The 16,250-nt window shown below is 41.0% G+C and overlaps 1 protein-coding gene across 1 annotated transcript in view; it reads right to left on the bottom strand.

Moving 5' to 3' along the window:
* Positions 1–261: 261 nt before the first annotated feature.
* The window catches only part of SPG11 (SPG11 vesicle trafficking associated, spatacsin), a 2,547,571-nt gene continuing 2,531,582 nt past the window's right edge, over positions 262–16,250 (bottom strand). Inside the window, exon 40 of the mRNA XM_044077700.1 lies at positions 262–5,082. Within this exon, the coding sequence (XP_043933635.1) occupies positions 4,902–5,082 (181 nt within the window). The 3' untranslated portion in view covers positions 262–4,901. The remainder of the gene's footprint in view (positions 5,083–16,250) is intronic.

Genomic DNA, 16,250 nt, shown 5'->3' with positions numbered 1-16,250 from the left:
GTTGTTTGTGGAATTGTACGATGCGTGTTGCAACTTTCAAAGTTATCTTTAAGGTTCCACTGCAGCTGAGTGGTAGTTGCCATCTGTGCGGTAGAGGAAGCCTTGCTTAATAACAAGGTTCATACATGTGAACTTTACTAAACAAGGTTAGTTTTCTCAGTTTTGAAGCATAATCAGTGAACTCCATATATTACAATGATTACTAATCAAACTCCACAACTTACTCTATAGAAAACAGACAACATTTCTAGTTACAAATGACAATTTTATTATCAGCTGAGTTTAAAAAAAGCTTAACATATTTATACAAAACAAAAAAATATACAGGGAAACATTTGCAGACAAAAAAATCAGCATTAATGACATTTAAAATGCAATATACAGTCAAAATATGATTTTCAAAGAAAAGAAAATGACATAATATTAAATAAAATCTTAATAATGTAGTTCTTTTTGCTCTGTAACAGGCATTTGTTTTGACTATTTCCACCACAGAATAAAAGGTAAGAAATATTCTGTCTTGATAGGATTTAATGAGACTTTGAAGAGTACAGTGCAAATGTACAAAATGCAGTGAAATTTACTTACTAAACCTGAAATGAATACCTGTATGTAGCAAGTAAATATTTTTTTGAGTTTTCAAGTCATGTCTAGCTTAGGTCACCTGGGTGGAGGCATATTTTTTGTTATTTTTTTTCTCACTAATCACACTCCTGTTTTAGGAACTGAATCTACACTGCAATAAATATATAATCAAAATGGTTATTCAGACTAAAGTTCGGCAGTGTTTACAGTATTTTTATATCATAAAAACAATTAAATAACAAAGAAAACAGTTCTGTAAATACATCAAGTAAAAATCAGACTTCTTTGCAGAGTGGCTCCAAACAACAGTGAATCTACTAAACTCTAGGACCCAACAAAACACTTGTCCAACAGTTTGTCATTCAAAAAGGCATCTGTACGTTCTGGTTACAAGTGACACTATTATATGTGAATCACACCAACAATTCAAACTGCATTCTGGGATAGAGCAATGGGTAGAGCATTAAAAAAATGACCCTTCCAGTATGATGGTTTACTTTGGCCAACTACTGCCCCATCTGGCAATGTGCCTTTAGCTAGCCACTGGGGGAAAATGGGTCAAAACGGTGAGAAGGGGCTTAAAGGCTTGAGCAGGGAGGATACTTTTTTAAGAAAATATTAGACATAGTAGGTTAAGAAGTGCAGAATTAAGATGCTTCATACTGAGAGACGTTTTGTTTTTTCAACCGCCTCCCATTGACCATCAGCTCACCTTCCTGGGCACCCAGATGGCCTAATCATTCCCCTTTGGCCACAAGGGGGGGTGAGGGTTGGGCTGACCACGTAGAGTGTGTCATATTGTGGACCAACAGCTTTTGTGTCCTAACTCCTCCATGCAAGTTTCATGCTCTCATTAAGTACAGCCAATGAGGCAAATGTCTCAACTCCATGATGGCAATATATTTGTGGATCTACTCTTGAGAAGCATGCAGTGTGACATTATGAGGCCATGCTCCATCACCTCCTTAGTAGCACCCCCCCCCTTTGGCTTGGTATGTACTTTGCTTGTATTCTATGGGTACTACCATTAATACAGTAGCTACACTTCTCCCCAACACTCAGTCCCCATCTCCTCACTCGAGAGAGAGGTGAACGGGTAATGCTCCTTCATTCCTCTTCCTCCCCTCATTAGTTTCAAGTGCCAGGGTTGCTAATGGAGCCCTGGTCTCCTGGGTCATTGGCGGGGTTTCTTCCCACAATGCCGAGACACATTTAAAAATACATTTCATATCTGACTGAAGTTCAATTTAAGCTTTAAAAAGAGAAAATATTATTTAACCTATTTGTTTGAGTGGTGATAAAAGTCACTGGTCAAAGCTGTAGCAAGAATCATGAAGTCACTGGCTTGGACCCACACAGGTAAGGTTAAAGCTCTATGTCTTCTTTACTGAAGTTGGTAAGTTCAGACACTGCTTATAACCTTATGTGAGTATCCATTTATGTGAGTATCCATTCCTGTGAAGTGAAGCAAATGTTTTTTGGACAATGACTAGAAGCTCCCTCTGCACTCATAATCTGATTAAAATATTTTACACTTCACTAGTAAACATCTAGTCATAGTTTGGCTTATCTAGTAAAGTTGTAAAGTAGGATCCTGTCAATACAGCTGCTGATCATGGTATCTTGGCAAAGTATAATGACCGTTCTGCAGGTACTCTTGCTAACATATGAGCCAACCAAAGATTTAGGGAACAGTACTAATTCCTTAACTTCTAGTCCCAATGGTGTCTAATAATGAAGCAAATGCATTATGTAGTTCAAATGCAAAATACTGACACAGATGAGGACAGTAGCTCAGGGAATATAAATCCCTGTCCAAGGGAAGAATGTTTAGCTGCTAGTGTATGTAAGACTTCTGTAGAATGGTCAAGTAACCACAAAGTCATCTAGAGATGGCACTAGACTCCACATAGTGTTCTTAGACTTGTTTTTCTAGATAACAAAGCAGCAGACACTGGTTAGCAACAGGCCAGAAAAGACTTTCTAAGGAAAGAATCAATATATGTCATGATAGATAGACTGGGTGCAAATGTGTGACCAAGCAAAGACTGGGGAGGTCAGTCACCTTTATTAACTATTCTGAGACTCCTTTGTCTTAATGCATTTCCAAATAATGGGCCTCCAATAGTTACACAGGTAAGGTAGTGCCAAAATCTGTGCAATCTCCTCTATCCAATACAAGAAAAGAATTGTAATCTAAGGAAGCACACTCACTAGGAGGAGGAAGAGGAAACAACTATCTGTAGAATAACCACAAGGTTGTTTCATGACAAGGACAGTCACCTGCAGTTGTTAAACTGTAATTGTGGCAGCACAGTCTAAAGTGTACAAGAGAGAAGACTACAGTGCCCTTGCTCATGGATGAAGAGGGATGTACTTGTGTCAGTACCCCTTCACTATTATATTAAATAAGTACTACCTAACTAATCCAAGTCTGACAAAACAGAGAACTTAACACTGACTATACTGCAGGTGAACAGGGTTTCAGGAGAAGACCGATGACCTGATCAGAAATATGGAAGGAAGTGGTTGAAGTTGTCTCAAACTTCAGAGGGAATAAGTGAGGAGACACTCAACTAAAGGATAGAGAGCAGGTCAATGCACACCAATGGTGCATGCAAAGACGTAAGATCAATACACACCTATGGTACATGCAAGGTCATAATGTGTATAATGCATACATTCAGGCATACCTTATGATAAGGGAATTCAAAAGCCAGAACACACACATTTCACCCTCTGCATATATGATAGTCATGAATTTAGTTCATAATACAGAGATAGTGTACTTGGTCGTAATGAACCAATAAATACATATGCACTGTAAATGATAAGAACTTTTTGGAAAGAAAAGGCAACTTAGCCATGAGTGGACCGCTGATGGTTCATGGGAAGGGCACTGCAGAGAACATTATGGACCAAGGTCTGGCACTGGCAATGACATCAAATAGCTAGTGCATCACCAGAAAGTTCCCAGACACACTTCTGCTGAACAACTTTCCATAAGCCATCAGATACAGAAAGGCCGAGTCACTAATGAGGATGTTTGGTGTTTGCAGGCTACATACTAGTTAAGTGGAAGTCTTGCAAATGTATACTAAATCCAAAGGTAAGGCAACTGTGTCAGAAACCAATCCAGCCTTTAAGGCACACATGCCCACACAAGTTAAGGACTGAAAATGATTTAAATACACAATTAGAATAAGTGAGAACAAGCACAGAAAAGCCTTGAAATACACAATGAAATGCATATAACCCTTTATGTTATTAGATCTTTCTACTTAATGTATCAGAGTTGCAGAAATATGCTAGTATTCTGACTGCATAAGTAAACGGAACCAGCAACACATTCTGAAAGCATACGCTTTCATCTTTGCTAAACATCATATGCAATACAGATCCCTCAAGTTCCATCTGTCCTAAAGTCACACAAGATCATTCAAGCATCATCTGATTGCTTGTTTAATCCAATTCAGGTTCATGCAGGAGATGCAGCCTATCCAATACTCACTATGTATAACTAATCCTGACAGGGATGACAGCCCATTGCAGGATGCAAACACATACACAGAACATGTACACCTCTGGGAAAGTTTAAAAAACAACAATTCAAAAGGAAACGGTGAGAACATACAGACTTTGCACAGGAAAGCACCCCACCTGAGAACCAACTTGCTGGCCAAAATGCTCTACTTAAGCCAAAGAAAGAAAATATAAGAGTGGTGATCTGTGCCAATAAATGGATAGTTGTGGGGAATAACCCCATTACTTAAGGTACCCTGGAACTCAACAATCACTTAGAGAAAGGTGGGTGGGGAGGGCAAATTCTCTTCCTACAGCTGTGAGTGGTTGCATATGGATCAGTACTCCTCCTGAAGTCTGTTACAGGCATTACTGCCTAACGTATGTCACTTTTACAAGTTACATGCCATTAAGCGTCATTTTAAAGTAAAATCTGCTACAGCGACACACAGGATATCCAAAGCATAAGCTTATGGCAAACATCAGTTTTCAAGTGGTAATTTATATCTGCAAATAATTTGTTACTAAAAATATATAAAAAGTAAAGCAAAACCTACTGCATCATGTATAAATTTCTAGACTTTTTATCAAGATAAAGTGCACAATTTTTTTCAGATTTCTAAAAAACATATGATCAATAAAACTGAAAATTATAAAGAATACAAAGCAGTAAAGCCTCTTGTGTAATTAAGAAGCTACCAGATTAGTCTTTAACTGCAATATTAATAGAAAATTATATATTTAAATATCAGCAAGAAAATCTGCTGGTGCCATGCAGTTCTCCAAAGAGAAATCTAGCTTGAATGCATGTCATTAAGATAACAACTTGTCCGCGTATCCTGTAGAAGTTTATTTGCTATGTCAAAAAAGTTATGTTCATAAGCAAGTTTATAGTAGATGTAGACATCTTCACAATATTTGAGTAACTTCTTCAGATTCTGGCTTGAAGTGGCATCAGTGTTACTCTGCTTAAATCTGAAAAATAGGTTTGATATGGTGAGATTACCACATAAAACATGGTTCAAAATCTAATTTACAATAGAGAAAATAAAAATAATGTTTAGAAATTAAATCTCAAAACAATGATTCAGCAGCTACAGGTTCAAACCTTAATATGGTCATCTGCTTTCAGTCGTGTCTATATAGGACACACTGTGGACTACTCCCCTGTAGTCAGCACCGCAGGGACAATAAACTCAGGCCACTTTGCTGCAGTGAAATTAATGAAGGCTATATATTTATCACTGTTTTTGCAGAAGTTATACCTGCCGCACCCCAACTCTCACACCTCACAACTCTAATTAACTCTGAGGTAACACCGCCTTGGAGAAAATTGAAATACAAAACTCTGACCTTTTTTAAAGGTGGTGTGACCTCAGAGGAAGCATATTTAGAGATCCAGAAGAGCCCTCACAAGGTAACCAGTATAGAATGTTTAACTATCCTACAACAGTAAAACAGTACGTGACAATCTCATCTATAACTTGATTTGCAGCATATTCTAAAAGATGCTTTCAGTCTCTGATTTCAAGCAAATCATTCCTCCTTTTAGCAAACATCTGGAGTAAGAAAACATCAGAAGAGTGCGCTTTATTTGCACCTTCCCTATCAGCATCTTTTGCTATAAGAGAAACAGTAGTACAAGTATGGATCCTTCAGATAATCATCCAAAAGTGTGGAATAAGCACACAGTAATTTGAGAATGGAAAGGAGTCTCATTTCAAAGTCCACCTGAAACACTGACCAGTTAGCAAAGACAAAAATGCAGGTTACTAAAATGCATTCTAAAATGAATTTAACCAAGCTGGTTCAGAGTCCAGGTCCCTGGCTCTATGACACAGAGGGATAATACCCTGACTGTACCCATGAGACCTGAGAAAGGTGGAAGCAAGTGGCTGACAATGACTTGACCATAAGGGGTGATCGTGGTACTTGTCTATGGATCTGCCACCACAGAATTGAGATCTGCAGGCAAACAATGGCAAAATAAGCATAGAATGTAGACTTGGTACCAAAAAAATGGGGATGTTAACCCCTCCACTACTGTGTGTGTGTGTAAGCACAAAAAGTGAGGAGGACAGTAGGCCTTCATTGTGATGTAAGTACTTATGTCAGCCACCCAGAGTTGGAGTTACAACCCTTAGAAAAGCCCTCATAGACTGCATCAGTAGAAGCAAGCAAGGGCATAAACCACCTCCGTGGCTGCCTAGATGATGGCCTATTCAGTCAGCTTTCACCTCTATGCTAGGGATACTCGGTAATGGGGAAAGAATGGGCTCAGAACAGATGGGTGTAGGCTTGTCAGTCAACAATGCAAAAGGAAAAGGAACTTGGGGGTGCAAGAATCCATGCCATTTTTAGTGACAACCTAGAACATATAAATTTAACTGGTCTGTACAGACTTAAAAGTGCACAAGTAGAGATTAAAGCAATTTGTTTACACTTAGGCCTCCTGCCGAAGCAGAACTAATTATTACTTGTATAGCAGCTTGGTGAAAAAAAAAGAGCAAACAAAGCTATTATTTTTATTTAATAAGTAAGCAGGATCACCTATAAAATCATTTTTAGCCTGGACCCATGCCAGACGTCACAAAAGCCAAAATCTGATAAACGTGAAATCAATTAATATTTATACTTAATGCATGCTATAGTCACTTAATAAACTGCTTAATGTGCTGCATTAAACCAAGGTCCCATGTGACTGAGTTGGTGGTAGCACAGTTGGATGTAAAAGATTCCAATTGTCACTTATTAAAAACAGTAAGGATACTCCTTGAGGACCTGGCCAAACATCCTCTAGTAGTAGAAATGTTACCTCAGGTCTACCCTGAAGACAGGCCACTAGTCTAGTGAGGCTAAACCCGTCATCACAAGGCTTAAATAAGAAGGGTTTTCCAACATAGCTGCACTGAGCAAAAGCTTGATTTTGGCTCTCCCAGTGTGAAAACGGAAACTGAGAAAAAGGGGTCATTAGAACTGTCAGTCTGGGTAAAATTCAGTCACTGACTAGTAATTACACTGCCTGGGTGTCAGAAAAAAAGAAATTTGGAGAACCTGAAAAAGAAAGTCAATCAGAAAAGGTGAAGCTGAAGCTGAAACTGTGGCTGGGAAGGGTCCTGGAGTTGTTCAGCAAAAAGAAGTTCAAGTTTCAGCTTTGGTACAAGAGATGGCTTTCAGTAATTTAGGAAAAAATGAATCAAATCTACTCAGAGGTGTGTAAAATAAATTAAACACGGAATGGATATATCAGCTCAACAAAAGGCTGAAAATAGATGAAGCTTTAACTAGCTATTCAGATGAACTGATAAAACTACAAATATCAGAGACTGAAATGGAAAAAAAATCTGGCTGAGCACAAGGCTTCTTAAGAAGTACTGTTTCAACAATTATAGTTAGATGACAGAGCACACAGAAAAAAAAACAAGATTTTCTGCTGTACCAAAGAAACTGGAAGGAACAAACTGTATTAATTTTATGAAAGAACAAAAACAACTGGACTGGTGTTCCACAGCAGTATTTGTTAAATGAAACGACACATCAAGTTTATGCTCCAAACCTGGCCAAGAAAAACAGCCAAGGCCTATATTAAAGATGCACTCACACTAGCATAAAAAGTTGATCCTGACAAAACTGTAGCAAAAAGAAAATATATTAAAAAGTGGAAACAAGAGTGTTTGTGGGAAATGATTATTCAATGTACATCAGACTGAAGAGAAGCAAAACATTTAGCCCAACAATCAAACATTGAAAGGCAGGTGTGAGATTCAAGTTGCTGTATCCAACTGTCTTCAAAACATTTTTTTCTGGAGGATGATGTAGAACAGGCTAAGGAGGAACAGGACTTTGCTTTTCATTCTTCTGACAATAAAACTCAGAGAGACTTTACCAGTGAAATCTTGTCCAGCGTACCAAAGAAAAGCGTCTATATCGCATCATCGAATACGTGAATATCAAATGCTCACTTGAGCGAATATTCATGTACTCGAAAATGGTACCCCCCGCTAACTATATACTCCTACTCCAAGATCGCACTACAGTGAGGAAAGGGCAAAAATCCTGATCTTCACTGCACCGCAAAAAAAAAAAAAATCATAAACTTTGAGTATGTGAATATTCGCTCATGCGAGCGTTCGATATTCACATATTTGATGATGTGATATAGACCCAAGAAAATGCTTGAAAGACAGAAAAAAACACAGGAGTTGACTAGAAAAATCAGGAGCACCTTGGACTTGAACCAGAATATGGTAATGGGACACAATCAGTAAAACGCAACATTGAAATTAGTGAATAAATGGGAGGCTATTAAGCATTAATCATATTTGTGAAATATAGCTTTGCAAAAAAAAAAAGAACTGAAAAAAGACTAGAACTTTGTTAAGTTTGTGGATGGACTGTAAGGCATATACTCCACTTTATGGCATTAATGTTCAGGAGGAGTCAAAGGAAAACAGTCCCCGGGATTCATGAAGCTCGGCGCAAGGCCAGCGTTAGGCTTGCGCCGACCGTGCGGCATGTAGATGGTGCAGTAGCGCCAAATGCATATTAATGAAAGTGCGCTGTCGCCACAGCCACGTGCATAGGAAACGAGCGCGAGGGCATGTTGAAGTGCCGCACGGAGGTGTGGAAATGTCAGCTGTCGACGTGCAACCTAAAATGCTTGCATATAACAATTTGCCTGCAATAGTAATCACATCTGTCAGTGTCCGTGGATACTGAAACGTATGCAAAGCATGCAAGACAGTCCCTGCGAACACAAAATTAAGAAGAAAACACAAATGCACGGTAGGGAATAACAAGTCCCCATCCCTCGAACAAATGACATTGAAAACTGTGTGCCCGTATTCCAATGCAGTGAGATAGTTATACCAAGTGGAAGTGAAACACATCATGTTAGTGCGCTGCCAATAGCTAAGTCCAGGCCAATGGCCAGGGTCACCAGCTGTCCCACATTGTGAGGGAGAGTACACAGCTAGGCAGATGTGTCCATAACAAAACCATGATAAATGTAAATATCTAGCGACCGTATGACAGAATTACATCCCAAAATGCATGTAATAGTCACATACAATAGCTATGTCCATATGTAACATACCACATGTGACAAGAAACAGAATAAGAAAACGAAACAGAAGGAGCATATAAACTGCTACAACAATAAGCTAACATGTAGGCAGAAAGGAAAAGTATTATCCGTAGTGTTGACCGTGGGTATGTGTTGTCCAGTACAATCGGATATGTGTCCGGAATATATCCCATCCTGGACATATGAAAAAGTGGCACCCTAGCAATGATCATAGCAGTCGGCCAAAATCCGCACATATGTGGTCCAAGCCATACTTGTCAGGATGTGTCACAGTTGAACGGGTATTACCCGGGTGTACCAACCATGTCATGAAAGTTAAGTATGGGCGTGTACCTATGTGCGTGATGTACAGCTTGTGGAAGGTGAAACATGCCAGGGTAGTCCACACAACCATACAGGTACCTGACATATGTAGTGTATGCAATGTGTTACCTTGACCATGTCATGGGCCATCAACCAAAGCAGTGATGGATGGAGTGTCAGGAATATGCGTGTGGGGGGGATGGGTAATGGTATAATCCTCAAAGGCGAGACTGTGTTGTATGCAGAATAGGTGAACTGGAGGTGTACGAGGGAGCAGCGGGTGAATCAGAAAGAGACACAAAGAACAAGTATACACATCTGCAATACAACCTGACAGGCCATACTGTAGAACACAATCACACAAATATATGAATATTAAAATGTGCGATACAAATGTACAGAAACGTCACCGGCACATACCCACAGAATGGTCCTGATGGAACCGGCCCATTCAAATGCAACACACCTGGATGCATAATTGAATACCCATCATCCCCTCCACAGCACACAACCCGCCCCCATACCTGAACGTCCACCAAATCCAGCCATACTTGGCCTACTAGCTTGGCGCAGCCACATCTACACATAGTGATCACTACTCATATGTAGTAGGCAGTGTCAGGATTGCAAACTATGTATCCCTTGCATGTAAAACCCTCAACACATTTTTGTAAAGCCAAAAGAATGGTCGGTATTGGTCTTGTTAAATTTTTGGATATCCCTCATGGGATAAGTAATTTGTGTAGACATCAGAATGTGTATCAAGACACGATGTCCAGTCCTGTAGAGATCTGGACACAAGTTGAATGTGCAGTAGTGGTGCATGAAACTGTCCAGCCCTAGACGGTCATGCAGAACCTACTACCCAGGATCAAACACCTGCCCGTGACGCACGTGTCCCCACATGAATAATCGAGAGAATGTATTGTACACATTTGCATAGTGGCACTTGGAAATAGGGTGATGACGGCACTGATGTAAACAGGGTACTTCCTGATCCACTGTGTGAGGGACAGTCACTGTTTGGGTAGGTGTGTCCTGACCAACAATGATACAATGCCAAATCTCCTGTGATTGTAGGAAATAACTATGTACCATACTGCATGTAACATTTGCCTAAAGCAGTCATGTCAGGATAGAAAATACGTAATTCGTACAAGAAACAGACTAACAACTAAAGTGCTAAAGGTATAGGCTCTCAGCTAGGAAAATAATGAATGTTCTAAACCCGCACTGACCATGGATATGTGTTGGCCTAAACAATCTGGTGTCCCCAAAATATATCCCATCCTGTACATATGACAATGTGGCAACCCTACCAATGGTTAGAGCATTCGCACAATAACTGGCCAGCCTCTTAATCACTCACAAAGCCAGTGACCTTTGGAGGAAAGGTGTTGAATGAGAATGACTAATGACAACAATTAAGAGTAATAGACGCATTTAACTGCATAAAGTAAGTAGTAATATGAACAGGTACAGAGAAGTTCTAGTCACCAGTTGGACAAGCCTAAACCCGGACCAGCACATGAACACCCTGACAATCAAACACACGTATGTGCCAGGACTATAAGTGTAGGAGTTCGGAATATCCTTGGAGTGAGTAGACATGCAGCATGGGTCCAGAGCAGTAGGAAATAGGGAATGTCGTAAGTGTAGTACTGCGGTTTTCCCATCTGGAGAATGGATGCCTGCTGTGTAAATGAAGCGGTGAGGCGTATGTTATAGTAGCTATGAACCATGGGTATACATATAAATGAGGCAAAACAACAATAGCGTAGTTGTTAGAGCATCCACCTAACGTAAAGGCATTCCCGGTTCAAGTACGACTATAGCACATATTAATTTATTGTGTAATGAATGCCTCTGTGCTGTAAAGCCAACATTTAAACATGTAAAGGTGAACGCGTGTCTCGCATGGGGCAGTAAACCGGATTCCATCAGTCAAAGTGGTACTGTCATAAGGAATAAGGCACATGTAATCACAAAGAAGTGGCAGTAAACATATGTAACTCACAATAAGTAGATGCAAGTGTGCCTGCGCGGGTGTAAGCAGCTTGTAGCATAGCAAATGTATGTTGCCTTGTACAGCTGTAACTTTTATATATTATATATTAATATATATATATATATATATATATATATATATATATATATATATATATATATATATATATATATATATATATATATATATATAAATGAACGCGGAAAGACGAAAGCAAACATACAGGTTGTGAAGGGAATCTACAGCAAGTAAGGTATTATAAAGTGCTCGCAGCGTATGTCAGATAAAGCTGCACAAGAGTGAGTAGAGCACCGCTATGCACACCAGAGGCAGGGTTATACCAGTGGCCATAACATCGTTGACGTGCTGCGTCAATTATACACAGACGGAATGTAGTTCATGTTGTGACCACCTACACTTGTAACCTGCAAAATCGTTCGTAATCCATAACACCAGGAAAGGCACGTATGTGCAAATATGAATGGAGGGAGACCCTGTAAATACAAGAGGTGGTACAAAATGTGTGTAGGGCCCCAATGCTCTGGAGAGGGCAATGTGTAAAGGTGTGTCATGGCTGCGATATCAGGTGGATAATGGCTGTTATGCGTGGAAACTCAACACGGGTGTGCTGGAGAAAAGTACAGTTTTGTACCTACCATAAATGTAGATGTCCGAACAGGATAGCATCTGCAGTCCTAACAAATGGGTTGTCCTGTCGTCAGGCAGCCCTTCGGTCGGCCGGATTCCAAAGTCTGGGTCTGGCCTCGGCTGGTGTCGCACTTCACCCGACGTCATCTCTGCTGGTCTTCGGGTATAAAGGCATCAGCCGACGCCATTTTCCTCAGTGTTTCTTGCCCCAGATGCCAGTAGCCCTCTTGGATAGCTACATTTTTGGGTAAATGCCAATCTTTCCCAAAAGGTAGAAGGCAAACACAAAAAATATGCATGTATGTACATGTATACAAACAAATACACCATAAGAGATCCCCCCCCAGCTAGCTATTAGGTGGGCAATACCCTAGGAGTACCACAGAGGGGAAGGAGGGTGGGTAATCCTGACTGCAGATGCTATCCTGTTCGGACATCTACATTTATGGTAGGTACAAAACTGTACTATGTCCTTCAAGGATGCATCTGCAGTCCTAACAAATGGGTAGAATACCATAGCCAAACTAGGGGAGGAGGAATAAGAATTATGGTGTACTTAGGATCCCTTGCAACACAGCAGTGGCAAACCCTGCTCGGGATCTAGAGTATAGAGGTAAGTTATAATGCTTGGCAAATGTATGCACGGAGGTCCAAGTAGCAGCCTCAATAATGTCCTTGGTAGCCACTCCTCGTAAGAAGGCTGTAGTAGTGGCTGTAGCCCTTGTAGAATGAGGCCTTATGTTCTGTGGAATTTGCTTTCCATGATAGGAGTAACAGAATCTTATGCAATTTCCTATCCACTTGGAGATTGTCTGTTTGAAATTGCTTTTCCTTCCCTTCCTGTTGCATAGGCTACTAGGAGCTGGTCAGTTTTTCTATTGCCCTTGGTTCTGTCCAGGTAGTAGCGCAACTGTCTATGTACATTCAAGGTATGCAGCAGTCTTTCCCCTTTGTTCTGTGGATTGGGAAAGAAGGTAGGTAGGTGGATTGCCTGGTTTAGAGACAGTCTGGATACCACCTTAGGCATAAATGTAGGATTAGTTCTCATGGACACTCTATCTTGATGGAAGATTAGGAAGGGTTGTACTGCCATTAAAGCCTGTAGTTCCGAAACCCTTCTTGCTGAAGTAATTGCCAGTAGGAAAGCAGTTTTCCAGGATAGGTGTTGAAGATCTGCTGTTGCTGCTGGTTCGAATGGAGGGAGTGTCAATTTTTCTAGCACAAAATTCAAGTCCCATGCTGGTAATGGTGGTTTCCTAGGAGGTTTTACATTCTTAATTCCTCTGAGGAACTGCCTGAGTAGAGGATGTGAGAAGACAGGGGGATCAAGGCTGTATTCTGCAGAAATAGCTGATGCATGTATCTTGATGGAGGAATAGGACAGGCCAGTATGTAGGAGCTCTGCCAAATATTCCAGGATGTTGGCAATATCTACCTTTGACACATCTTTCCCTCTTTCCGTACTCCAAATGACAAACCTTTTCCATTTTCCTGCATAGTTCCTTCTAGTAGAAGGTCTGCGGGCCTCAAGGATAATGTCTTTAACCCTTTGGGATAAATCTGGGTTAGATGCTCTTATGCAATGTTCCAGGCAGTGAGTTGCAGAGTTTTCAGGTTTGGATGCAAGATGTTGTAGTTGCTCTAAGTCAACATCAAAGGAATCAGGGGTAGAGCCCACGTTCCCCCCCCGAGACATGCTCCTCAGTAATGGATACCAATGTTGTCTTGGCCAATTTGGAGCTATCAGAATTATCCTTGGCTGTTCCTCTTTGATTTTCAGTAGTACCTTGTGCATCAAAGGAAGTGGTGGAAATGCATATGCTGTCAGGCCTTTCCAATTGAAGGATAGAGAGTCCACCTTCCAAGCAAGAGGGTGGTATGTCCTTGTGCAGAATTTCTTGAGCTGGTGGTTGAGTGGGGATGCAAATAGGTCTATTTGTGGCATTCCCCATTTCTTTGTGATGGCCTTGAAGATGTCCGGGTGTAGCATCCATTCGTGAGCATCTGAGGTAGTTCTGCTTAACATGTCTGCTAGGATGTTTTCTTTTCCCGGTACAAATATTGCCTGTAATTGAATGTTGTAGCTCAGAGCCATATTCCACAGGTCCAGAGTCATTCAGCATAGGGGGTATGACTGAGTGCCTCCCTGTTTGTTGATGTACCACATGACTGTGGTGTTGTCTGTCCTTATCATCACTTGGCCCTCTTTGAGGAATGGTCTGAAATTCTGGATTGCTAGTTTTACTGCCAGCATCTCTTTTTGATTTATGTGCAGGTGTAGTTGATCTGGAGTCCATAGGCCTTGAATGCACTTGTCCAGCATGTGTGCCCCCCAACCGAGGTCTGAGGCGTCCGTTGTGATGGTTTGGCTTGCTTGAATGGTGTGGAAGGACAACCCTGGGTTTGCCTGGCAAGTCTGAGCCCACCATAGGAACTCTTGTTTCAGGCATGGAATTAGTGGTATTTCGGTTTCTAAGCTGTGCTTGTGTTGAGACCATAAATTCTTTAGGTACCACTGTAGCTTTCTCATATGCAGTCTGGCATGGGGGACCAAGATTATGCAGGATGCCATGAAACCCAAGGCCTGCAGTACTTTCCTTGCTGTTAGTTTGTTCTGCTTTGCTAGTGTCAAGAAGTACAGAGGAAGTTGTTCTTGTTTTTCTGCAGTTAGGAATGCCATCTGTTTTACTGTGTCCAATTCTGCACCCAAGAATGTTATTGTCTGGGATGGTATCAGTTTTGACTTTTTTAAATTGACTGTGTATCCCAGGGCTTGTAGTAAGCAAATGACTCTTTGTAAGTCTTGTGTCAGCTTGCTTTTGTTGTCCGCTTGTATCAGGCAGTCGTCCAGGTACGGATAAATTTGGATTCCCTGAAGCCTGCAATGAGCGATTACTGATGCCAGGCATTTCGTGAACACTCTGGGCACAGTAGATAAGCCAAAGGGCAATGCTGAGAATTGATAATGCTCTGATCCTGCAAGAAATCTGAGGTGTCTTCTGCAAATTGGTCGTATGGGGACGTGCAGGTATGCCTCCTTGAGATCTAGAGTTACCAGCCAATACTCCTTGCCCAGCATGGGAAGAAGTTGGTGTAGGGTCAGCATTTTGAATTTTGGAACAATGATGAATGTGTTTAAAGCGGACAGGTCGAGAATAGGTCTCCAACTGTTCTCTTTTCTTGGTACTAGGAAGAGTCTGGAGTAAAATCCTTTGCCCTGTTCTGTAGGTGGTACCCTTTCCACAGCTCTCATCTTTGTTAATTGAGCTATTTGTTTTAGGGCTTCTGACTTTTGATTTGGTGGCAGGTTTGGCATTCCTCTTTTTGCTGGTAAGGTGTGGAAATGAAACCTGTAGCCTTGGTCTATAGTTTGCAAAATCCAGTTGTCTCTTGTGATATAGTGCCAGTTTTTTGAGAATAAGGCTAACTTTCCGCCTAAGGGTGCTACTATTTGTTCCCTGGTAGGCGGTGTTAGAACCAAGTCACTGTGATTGTCCTGTTGCAGTGGTAGTGGTTGTATCCGTGCCTCGTTGGTTATTGCCTTGCCACTGGCGTCCCCTGTAGGCACCTCCTCTGGATTGATTTCTGCCTCTGGAACGTCTATTCCTGCCTCTCTGATTTTTAGAGGAGTCTGGAAAGGACCAATTTTTGGAAGGCCAGTTCCTGCTGAACCTTGGGGGCTGTACCTGTAAGAAATCTTTAACTGTTTGTACAGATTTTGCCTTCTCTTCCATTTTCTTCATTACTTGTTGGGCAGGAGAACCAAATAGACTGACCTTGTCCATAGGAGCATCTAATAGCTTTGCTTTAACATGATCCGCAAGACCTGCTCTTTCAACCATGCATGCCTTCTTATAACTGTGCCAGTCATGGCTGATCTAAATGAAGCCTCCAGTGCATCATAGCCACATTTTAAAGAATGGTTACTAACCTGCTGAATGTTATTCACCATTTCTAGAACATATTTCTTATCTAAGGAATCATCAGAGGACAGTTTCTTAGTTAACTGATCAAGCATAAACTCTTGGTATTGGATCATATGAAACTGACAGTTCAAAGCTCTAGCTGAGAGAGTAGCGGAGGTGTATACTTTTACCC

The sequence above is a fragment of the Protopterus annectens genome, chromosome 7.part0 (genome assembly GCF_019279795.1).
Source record: "Protopterus annectens isolate FY-2018-M chromosome 7.part0, PAN1.0, whole genome shotgun sequence".
Taxonomy (NCBI): Eukaryota; Metazoa; Chordata; order Ceratodontiformes; family Protopteridae; genus Protopterus; species Protopterus annectens.
Note: the sequence above shows the minus strand (reverse complement) of the source record. Positions and strands in the feature narration are given on the sequence as shown.